The sequence below is a fragment of the Protomyctophum parallelum genome (genome assembly GCF_964188405.1).
Source record: "Protomyctophum parallelum genome assembly, chromosome: 13".
NCBI lineage: Eukaryota > Metazoa > Chordata > Actinopteri > Myctophiformes > Myctophidae > Protomyctophum > Protomyctophum parallelum.
In genome coordinates this window covers 13,805,950-13,817,995 of record NC_139708.1, presented here as the reverse complement: position 1 = coordinate 13,817,995, position 12,046 = coordinate 13,805,950, and the positions used below count along the sequence as shown (strand labels likewise).

General features: G+C 41.3%; 1 protein-coding gene across 1 annotated transcript in view; it reads left to right on the top strand.

The window, feature by feature from the left end:
• Positions 1-12,046, top strand: part of LOC310868502 (syntaxin-binding protein 4) — a gene marked incomplete at its 5' end in the record, with an annotated part of 182,700 nt that overhangs the window by 83,980 nt on the left and 86,674 nt on the right. The window contains one exon of the mRNA XM_083778957.1: positions 6,173-6,246. Coding sequence (XP_083635083.1) covers positions 6,173-6,246 — 74 coding nt within the window. The remainder of the gene's footprint in view (positions 1-6,172; positions 6,247-12,046) is intronic.

The following is a 12,046-nucleotide window of genomic DNA, read 5'->3' as shown; positions in this document are numbered from 1 at the left end:
CACACACACACACACACACACACACACACACACACACACACTGGCACCTAAGAGACCACAAGGTGTGTTTTCCTCTTTTGACAAATATGCTTGTTCAAACAATCAAGCAATAATCAATTAATTCAATCAATCAAGCAATACATAAATAATTAATTAAATCAATCAATCACTTAATGAAAGCAGGGAATCACCAACAATATTTACCGTAAAAACATGAAAGGATAGCAGACAATCAAACATCACATGTCAAAAACAGCATAGTTACAGTAGATATGTGCTTCTTACTTGCGCTCATAAAGAGGTCTATTTTTAGCAGTGGGTGCCATGTGGATTTGTGCTATTATCTTTTGAGTTGCTATAAGCTACATCTGTACAGTTCAGCATAGACAGAGTACATGCAGTATGCTAACGAAATAACAGCACGGCAGCAAACATGTTACAAAGGCTGAGAATACCTCTGACCTTTGCCAGCCTTGCCAGGTAGGTTTTCCGTTTTTTCGTTTTTCGTTTTTACGTAGTACTTGCATAGATCATTTGCGTATTTGTTAGATTATATTATTATGATTGTTTTATTTATTTTTTGAAAGCCATGGGGATTAGACTGGTAACTCTGAGCTCATGCCGACTTGTATTTTCCACGTTGGTATCAAAATGGAATAAAATACTAAAAGATTAAGCAAAAGAGCAAATTATAACACTAAAGCCCGATCTATAGGCTAGATAATAGATAAAACACAAAAATAGAAAATCAACAAGCTTACTTACAACACATGGCGATGCATTGTGAGCTCGTAGATATGCTTCTTTCCTGAGAATGGAATGTAATCAAATCCACCAGGATAGAAATGCTGAATAATATGGATATGTAATTTGGCATATAAACGGTTCAATACCATTCACACACATCATTACTAAGGACAACAGAGCGGAAATCTGTAACTCATTGCATTATTAAGATTATTTTGAACCGTGTATGGTAGAGTAAGAACATAACTAGCACGTTTGCAAAACATTATCATTTAGCCTACCAATCTGTAGGAGTTAATAATAACCAATACATCTGTATGAGTATGTTAATACAATATAACAACAGTGGCAGAGTTAAATATAATTTAGTAGGCTACATCGGTATGGTCGATTACGTATGTTGATAAAATATAAGTTGCCTGATTCCTTATTTAGATATTTGATATAATTTAATCATAATAATGACTATATACAAACCCATTGTAACTGCAAACTCCATTTTAACTATGTTAGATTCATCAAAAACACCCATTCTTGGTTCTGGTGACTTATACTGCTCTCCTATAGGCCTACATAAGGGGCCATGTTTTATCAATTTCCTTTTTTGGGTATCTCTTATCATCATACGTCATCATACATCATCTCATGCTGGCCATTCACAATTTGTGTTTACACAAATGTCTTCAATGTTTGTGTTTTCACACTTTTGTCTTCAATGTTTGTGTTTACACACTTTTGTCTTCAATGTTTGTGTTTACACACTTTTGTCTTGTCTGCCCTTAAAGTTGGACATAGGAGGGGCTAGCGCTCCTCAAAACCATGCCCCCTCACGCAGTAGGACAATAGGCCAATCAGTCACCAGCAGTGTTGCACGCAGTATACCATGCCGTACGTCCAGAGATTTTTCAGGATCACATGCCCACCAATGCATTGATCAAAATTATAAGTTCGCACCTGAAAAAAGTTTACAATGGCTGCCGACTCTGAGTGACGAGTGTCACACCAGCGTGCATGAAAACATTTGAAGCGAGAAATAGCCTAGATAATGCAGAAACCGAAAATGTATTTTATTTGATCAACACTTCTTTGTTTTTCGAGGCGACCGAGTTGGTGACCGTCTGGCTTTCGGAAATTACGTCATATGGCAGCCAAGTCTACTGTATATGGACTTTTAATGTTTGTTTAGAGCACTTTAAACAAACATGCAGTTAACAGTTTTTTTTAACTACGACCATAGCAAACTGACATATCCCTTGCATAGTATGTGCAATGATTGGATGTGGTTTCCGCATTGAGACATGGGGATTAGAGTGGTATAGAAAATAGGTCCCCCTTTTGGAATCCCGGGCGGGCGGGCAGGGAGAGGCAGAAAGGCAGCGGCAGAAAGCAAGGATGGCAGAAAGGAAGGAAGGCAGAAAGGAAGGAAGGAAGGAAGGCAGGCAGGCAGGCAGGCATGCAGGCAGGCAGGCAGGCAGGCAGGCAGGCAGGCAGGCAGGCAGGCAGGCAGGCAGGCAGGCAGGCAGGCAGGCAGGCAGGCTAGATCTATACTGTACAAATGTAGCGTATAGGACCTATATAGGAGACTTTCTTCTTATTTTTTAAAATAAAAATTAAATTAAATTAAATTAAATTAAATTAAATTAAATTAAATTAAATTAAATTAAATTAAATTAAATTAAATTAAATTAAATTAAATTAAATTAAATTAAATTAAATTAATTTCCATTTTGGGGACCCCCTGGAACACTCTTAAGAGATCTGGCCTGGGACCTTGAGAACCACTATCCCACTTTTTCTTTTATTGTAGAATTACAGTACATTTCAAGCACAAACTCAATACAGAGACTGTTAACTGTGACGACCCAATTAAGCATTACACTTGTTTACAACAGGGTCCACATTGTTCAATTCATCAAAACATTTAGAGACATACAAATAGACACTTTATAGTTAAAGAACAGAACAGGAATTCATCATAAAGGAAGCAAAAAGGGAAAGGATATGTATACAGTGAGGGGAAAGGGGGGGGCGGTGGGGGATTCAGATTTTACAGAGGCCAGTTTCGAATTGCAGCCATCCGTAGGTGCCCTTTGAGAGTGGTTTTGAAGGAGTCAAGGGATTCACATGTCTTAATGACTGTTGGTAGGGCGTTCCACATTTTGGTGGCATAGGAGCGAAAATAATTTAGTCCCTTGTTTGTGCCGAATCTGGGTTGTACATGGTTTGTTGCACTCCCTCTGGTGTTGTGGGTGTGGACTTCGTTAACATTGAGGAAGTATTTAGACAGGTACATGGGTATCTTAGTGGTGTATCGACTATCGAATCTTGTGGACCAGACCCACCTCATCAAACTTATAGTGAAAAGGTCCAGAATGCACCATGGGTCTCTCTCAAAAACTATACGGATTGCAGTCATTGCACGTTTTAACACGAGCCTATAAACGAACCTTTCCCCCTTCTCTTTTTTTGGGTGACTGACGGTTGTTACGCAATAGAGTACGTACGTACGTACGCACACACACACACACACACACACACACACACACACACACACACACACACACACACACACACACACACACACACACACACACACACACACACACACGCACGCACGCGCGCGCGCTCGCACACACACGCACACACACACACACACACACACACACACACAGACGGCGTGCGCCTCAGCCGTTTGGTTTGGGACATATAGGCTATACGGTGATCACCGAAGCCATCATGGCGCACGGCGACGACGCGACGCGGATGATGGACGGATTATAAACGGACAGAGTGAGAGAAAGAAAGAGAGAGAGGCGAAAAAACAAGGGAAAAGCACCATGCCAACGCTGGGTGTCTTTATAAAAGGAGCTGTCCTCATTAGCAGGTAAACAACATGCCGTGCATGGCATGGCTTGGATAGACTATAGGGCCATTTGGCGACAAGTTGTCTAACAGTAGAATTATACTGTCCCTTACCACCGAATAGCCTACATATCTACAGGATCTGCACGAAGAAAACAACAACATAGGCTTCATTTATATCTAATTTGTAGATTTGATAAAGGAGTTGTGATAATTATTAGCAGGTAAACAAACAGCAGCGGCTGTAGCCTACTGGCTTAATTTGGCGATAGCCGGCACTGTCTATATATAATTATAAGCCTATAATGTCCCTTTATATCATCGTAACAATATACATCTATTGGGGTTTTATGTGGAGGTGCCCGAGTTATAGGCTTCATTCGTATCTTATTTGTATCTCAAAGGAGCTGTCATCATAGCAGCAGGTAAACAAACACATGCGGGCCAGTGAGAGATGTGGTGGTGCTGGATATAGCTTGAAGAATAGCTGTAATTCAGACGCGTCTGTGGGGAAAAGACAACGTGACGCCAGTGTCTACCACACAAACATTTCCACAATGTGGAAATGTTTTCTTTATTCAGAGTGGGCATATAGAAGGAATTGCCTTTCTGCTGGGTCTGCGGTTGGACAGTTGGCGGTTCTGAACGGACAGCGACATTTGTTTATATGCATGATCTTATGCCCACACCTCACGACCTGCACGGACAGTAGTGGGCTATAAACCACTGGTTCCAAAACACTCGGGGACACATTTTAATGGGTCCGTTTATTTCTCCTATGGCCATTTTTCCGGATTTGTGTACACAAACATTGGCTTGTGATTGGGTGTCTCCTGTCTGGCTGATAACCCCATGGCGATGATTTGATTGGCTGAGCAACGTATACGTATATAAAAGTGAAGACACCAAAAGTGATTGGCAGGAATGACATTTATGATGATTTGATTGGTTGAGCACGGAATGTGATGTATGATGATGTATGATGATAAGAGCGCCCCTCATTCACACGGGTGTGATCCCAAAAAATAAGAATGTTCATGAATTACAAACAACTTAGAAAAAAGAAAAATAAATCAGTAATTTCATGACGAAACATGTGAGCCCATGCAGTGTCCATGACATCAGACACTGGGCTCACTGCTAAAATATAAAACATCTAAAACCACATATTACACATGCACATAAAGACCACCAAAGTGTTCTAAATCGTCATTAACATGTTTTGTTGTTTTTTTTTTGCAAAAAGGGTGAAGTGTCCCTTTAATCATATTCCATCATATTCAAGGGCTTTAGGAGAGAAATGAGACAGATCCAGGGAAGGTGTGTGTATGTGTCTATATGTCCATCTGACGCTCATTGACGCTTGTTATTGTTTCATGCATCAAGGTAATTCTGTTTCTGCACTGCACTGTCAAATAGGCCTACATCTGGCTTATAGATATTTGTTCAAGCTGTTGTTAATAACTAGGCTACACTTGGTTGGTTGTGTGTAAATTACCTTTTTATGTGTTTTATAAATAAAGCACTTTTAGTAGTGGGTTCGATTCTTGCTGGGGACGCTGGGGGCGTTGTTCTCTCCTCTGCATCATCAGTGCCCATACCCTGTGGGGTTGGCAAAAGGGCCTTTCTGCGTGGAGTTTGCATGTTCTCCCTGTATCCCCTGTGTAGGTACCCTCACAAAAAAACATGCAGAAATCCTGGTCTCTATACTGCCTCCCCCCTGGCCTGATGGAGGGGAAAGGAACTGATAGAATAACGTGTTCCTTACTTCCTTCCACGTGCGACGTCCAACTGTTGAAACTCCCCCCTGTCAGGTGAAAAGCAGCGGCTTGGACTCCTCATGCATTGAAGGAAGCATGAGGTCAGCCCGTTGCTCTCCACATATTAGCAGATTGAGTGTAGCACCCAGGTTTACATTAGACAATTGACACTGCGGATGAAAGAAATGGGTTATAAAATTGTGGGATAAAAATAAATAAAGGGACAATACATTATCAATAGGGCCAATTTCCAATTTCAAGGGACAGAAAACCCTATGTTTTGTTCTCTTCTTGACATTTTAAGGCTTGGTGATGATAAGAGGTGGGGGTCACTATTTGGAAGGTGCAATGTGAACTTTGAACTTTGAATGCTAAATAACTCACCGCTGGGTCTCTCACTCTCTCTCTCATCTTTAAGCCCAAACCACACCAATTGCAACTCCTTGCTACAAAACCATTCTAAGGTCAACCACACCAATGCAACTCCTTGCAATAAAACAAGCCTTATTATTGTTTGTTTTGGGTGACCGCCCGCTGTTGCTCAATAGAGTAGAACGCAGCACATGCACGCACCACAGACACACTACCTTGACAATGTTGAGCTATTCTACTTCCTCCCAGTGGAGCTGTTCTCATGTCATTGTCTTTCACGGAAATGGGAACGTGGCACCCCAAATCTCGCCTCAAAAATAGCAGAGGTGCTTTTGAGTCCAGCACCGTTTCTTTCAACAATATTGTGGGAGTGTGCATATTATGCTATACCTCTTTTTTACAGTAGATCTCTCCTCTCCTCTCCAATACAGGACGTTGATGGGACCATCGGGAGTTGATCGTGCCGTGTATTCCGTGGAGTTTAACGAGTGTGAGAATGGCCTGGGTAAGTGATCCCTGTTCACTCAACCTGTCACTGTTACTGACCCATTCTGACCTGAGATCAGATTCATACGAGGTTTCCACTGGACACACACTGCTCTGATTGACCCATTCTGACCTGAGATCAGATTCTAAAAATTTCAGTCGCTCTTCGATTTTTCAAAAATAGCAGACCTACAAGCTCGTATCGCGCCACTCGGTGGCGCGATATGAGCTTGTAGATCTGCTATTTTTCAATAGCTAAAGCATAACATGATGCCAACACCAAAATGGGTGCCCGGTCAGAATGGGTTAACCTATTGTTTTTATTTAGTCACAAGCTCTTGTTAATACTTGGTTCAATGTTCATAACTTCAAGACTTAAAACTAAAAGTAGCAAAAACAGCAGATCTACAAGCTCACAGTGTGTCGCTTTTACGACACGTTGCGAACTTATAGATCGGCTGTATTTGCTACTTTTTTTGTGACAAACTGTGCCTCAGTTTGTCATACTACCGTGTTACAAAAAAGTTAATTTACAAAGAAGTCGAGATATGGAGATACAAGGTTTCTGCCCAAAAGCAACGATACATGCTTCCACTGCACTTCCAGTGGTGAAAATAAATACTCAAATGTTTAAATTTAGTTAAGTATCAATACTGCAATGCAGACTGGTATTCAAAATGTACTTGAGTAAAAGTATTGTAAGTAAAAGTACTCATTATGCAGAATGTTCTATTAGCAGTGTATAAGAATCTTTTGAATATAGCAGATCTACAAGCTCACAACGTGTCCAAAGGCGTTAATGCATGTTTTGTGATTATAATCTACAAAGTAACTATTAACTACTGTTTTCATGGAGTAAACGTACAATATTTGCCTCTGAGATGTAGTGGAGTAGAAGTAAAAGTACTTATTCTTTTTTACTATTCCACTAAAGTAAACATTCCTCAAATGTGTAAACATCCCTTTAATGTGTACAGTACAGTACAGTACAGTACAGTACAGTACAGTACAGTACAGTACAGTACAGTACAGTACAGTACAGTACAGTACAGTACAGTACAGTACAGTACAGTACAGTACAGTACTTCAGTACATGTACTTAGTTCTTTCCACCACTTCAAACGCCACTGTACGTTGTACTGTACAATGCAGCACGTTTTCCAATGGATTCAATGGATAGACGCTTTATGGTCCTCAAGGGAAATTCACAGGGAATTATTTTCCACGAGTCGATGTAAAAAAGCAAAGACATGATCCAATGAATCCTGTGAGTCTTATAAAAACACCTCGACACCACAGAGAAGATTAACTACCTAAACCTATATACTACACTGACTGGGGTCGCCCAGGGATATGAATTAGGGCCCCTACTTTCTTTCCTCCTTCTAAAAGCCCAGAAGTGGACTCTGGGCAGTGGTGTAAAGTAGCTAAGTACATTTACTTACTTTACTTTGCTTTTTACTTTACTGGAGTATTTCCAATTTTCTGTACTTTTACGTCTATTCCACTACATCGCAGAGGAAAATATTAATTTTACTCCACTACAATCATTTGAAAACATTAGTTAGGCCTACTATAGTTACTTTGAAGATTTTGATTATTACAAAACATACATCAACCACTTCAACCCTATCTACATTTTGAACATTTGAAAAATGACAATCTACATTAAATGTGTTAAGATGCGACACATTGTGAGCTTGTAGATCTGTGTTTTTCAAAACATTTTATACATTTAAAAACTGAAAAGGGAAATGGGACCTTCTGTAGTAGTTTCCTCTTTTGGTACTTTAAGTACATTTCACTATAACTCACAATGTGTCGCATTGCGACACACTGTGAGCTTGTAAGTTCTTCTCAAATAGCCAAAGTTTAAATAGGTCTGAGAAGTGGTTTATGTATGTTTTGTAATAATAATCGAAATCTATAAAGTATCTAGTGACTTCAAATTGTTTTAAAATAACTGTAAAGGTATAATATTTGTCTTTGAGATGTATGAGGGAATATAAAGTATAGGACATTGGAAATACTTCAGTAAAGTAAAAATAAAATACCTCAAAATTATACTTAATTACAGTACTGAGAATGTACTTAGCATTTTTAATCCATTTCTCCCAAGCTGAAATATACACAAATATGCAGGCTGTGGCCGTCCGGTGTGCACGCACGCACGCACGCCTGCACATGCACATGCACATGCACACGCGCACGCACGCACGCACACACACACACACACACACACACACACACACACACACACACACACACACACACACACACACACACACACACACACACACACACACACACACACACACACACACACAATAGTGGATGCGCAAACTTGAAAAAACTCTACAACAAGTGCTTCAGGATACAGATCACGGGTACAGAAAGCATCGCCTTCTCCATATATGGCGACTGCCAATTATTGCAGACACTGAACAGAATGTTGCCGATGCCTTAGCTCTCGGCTTGGGAATGCCTTCAATCTACAGGCCCCTCACGACTGATTTGTGGACATTACAGAGGCTTCCAAATATGAACACAAGTAGTTTACATCTGTAGCCAAGCTGTATAATAGCATCCTTAAGACGCTGGTACTTAAGCACCTTGGTAAGGAATGCCTCTTCCAGACTGTGGTCAAATGTACATGCCACTTCCAAAATGGTCACTTCTCTACTGTCCTCCTCAACAATAACAATATCTGGTGTATTAGCTGTGACATCTGAAAAGGCATAATTTTCATTATTATGCATGAACATGGCAGTTGAAACACGTGAGTGCTTATACATTTTGGCAGATGATGAAACATATGAACTTATGTCCTTAGCTAATAGGTCAACAATTCTGTCGTACCTAGCAATGTACATTCCCTTATATACATAGCAGGGATTAAGAATATGTGACAGTGTTTCTGTAACTGGAGTGTGGTCATGGTGCAGACAATGAGGAGGAAACGTGTTAGGGTACCACAGAGAGAGATTGAGTCTGGTTGGAAGGACCTGTAATCTGGCTTTGACTGTAAAGGTGACTATATCCTCATCAACTGCATAATTCTTGAATATTGTATGAGATACGGTGTGGTCTGCATCGGGAAGGCAAGCTAGCCTCCCCTGTAGTTTTAAACCAGTCCAGTGTTGTTGTTGTTTTTGCTGTTGTAACATTATAAGGTACCTCCGTGCATTGACTGGTGATACATCATGGTGTTCCGTATCAATTACAGTACTCCTTACTGAGATCAAACAGTTGGTAATAATGTCCTCAGAAACTGCTACAGATTCAGAGTCAGGTCGAACCTAGCCTCGATACCCAGGCTTTCATTTCGTCTGCGCGAAAGATGAAAGCCTGGAAAAAGCCGTGGGCTGAACCAGTCTAAAAGTGGGAGTCAACCCTTCCGGGTGGGCGTCGCTCTAAATGATGTGACGTAGCGCTGCACTAGGGGGGAGAGGAGGGGCCGGGGGTGACGGACAGATCGATGAGATCCAATCAGGGTGCGCGCATTTCTGAGGCGCGACCCGCCCCTCTAGACCAGAAATGTCTCTGCTTAGGTCAGGCTAGGTCGAACCCAGCAGAGAGATACTCCAGTTCTCACACAGAGGTCATTGAGGTCAGGCCAATCTGATGACACCCCAATTCCCAAACCCAGTAGCATGTGAGTCGATTTTAAGGTTGGGCTTTCTTCTAAACGCCAGGAAACTTGGCTCGCCCTCTGCTGCCAGTGGCACTTTACGCCGTTTCATATCTAGAAACAGAGAAGATCTAGCAAGTTCCCTGACAGTCGTGTCATCACTGTTTAGCATGTTTATCAAGTGAGCCAGCCTTGTGGCGTTATATATCCACTCCACGTTCGGCACGCCAAACCCACCATCCTGTTTGGACTGGAAAATAATGTCTCTGGTGGTGTGGGTGTTAAGCCCGAACCACTTCCTCACAAAGATGAACTACATTATCATTTAGATCACTAAGTGTTTTACATGCTAGATGAACGTTGGAGAAGAGGTGTTGTACTCTAGTCAGGGAAACCTGCCTAATAGCCTCCAACTTCATCAGCAGTGGTAGTGGTGAAGCGTCAATCAGGTTCAGCTTAGCTGTAAACTCAGATGTTATGTACTCAACTCAACTCTTTCCAATCCCCTGCAATATTAAATCTATGCCCTAGGTAGTTAGTTAGTTGTATGACTCACGTAGGTCATTCTCAGGGCTTTTGTCAGCCTTAGACTTATACCAGCGGTTGCCACCACTACGCCTCTGGTAGAGAACAGCACACTTTGTGTGTTTTGCCTCTAGACCGGACCAGTCTAGAAATCGACACACACACACACACACACACACACACACACACACACACACACACACACACACACACACACACACACACACACACACACACACACACACACACACACGCACACTTTAACCATTTATTGATGTCCACACAAAGGATATGCATACAAGGACACAAATATTATAGGTGCATTAAAGTTACATCTGCAAAGTCATGGCATGTGTTTTCATGATACAACAAGCATGTCACACAGTACTCTATGGGTATAAGTAACAGCGTCTCCGCTCCGTATGCCCTAGGCTGCCAAATATAAAGACAAATAGTCTGCACCTATAGCCCAGCTCTGACCTTGGTCATAAAGGCTTCCTCTAGGCTGTGGTCAAAGGTGCAGGCTATCTCTAACTCTAATACAGACACTTCTCTGGACTGTTCATCAACCACAACAATATCTGGTGTATTAGCTGCTAGAGATGTACACACTAAACCCAAGCGTTTAGGTTATAAACAGTTTTAAACACATATTTGTAACACTTTTTAAACGTGTCACAGTGTTTAGATTATAAACAGAAGAACATGTTTAATCCCTGTAACACTTTTTAAACACATAAACGTGTTTAGCTTTTACAATCAAAGTCAGTCATATAGGTGTTTAGAATTTGAACACTAGGGGCTGTATTTTGCGTGTCTTAAGTACCAGGTCTTATTCCCTAACTTGAGTAAACTAAAGACCTGGAGGCGTGATCAATGCCATTTGGCTATTCTGAGTGGCCAAAGAGCATTGATCACGCCTCCAGGTCTTTAGTTTACTCAAGTTAGGGAATAAGACCTGGTACTTAAGACACACAAAATACAGCCCTGAGTGTTCTCGTGAGGTGTTTGAGTGAACTCGTGTTCTACTGTATTTTATGACCATTAATAAACACTTGGCATTTTATTATTACACACATGGTGTTTAGGTTTAAACACGTCACATGTTCCAGGGATTTACAGTGTAAAGGTATCACAGAGTTGGAACATGGATGGTATGACCCTGGAATGTTTGTACATTCTCTCTGAAGATGCATGGTATTTTGATATATCCTTTGCTATGAGTTCCACTATTCTATCATGGCGTGCTATAGATGTACATTCCTTTGTATGCATAACATCCATTCAAGATGTGTGACAGTGTTTCAGTGATCTGTTCTGTGATGTGGTGCAAGCAATGAGGGACCTGAGTGGTGGGGAACCAGATGGATAGATTGAGTCTGGTGGTAAGGACTTGTAGTCTGGCCTTAACTGTGAATGTGATAATGTCCTCATTGAGTGCAGTGTTCTTAATGAATGTGTGTGAGACGGAGTGATCAGCATAGGGAAGACATGGGAGCTTCACACACACACACACACACACACACACACACACACACACACACACACACACACACACGCACGCACGCACACACGCAGCTTAACGTGCGTCAGGCAAATGACACGGCTCACCGGGCCAGGTGATGACTATGATACTGATGATTATAATAAATGGCATTAACCG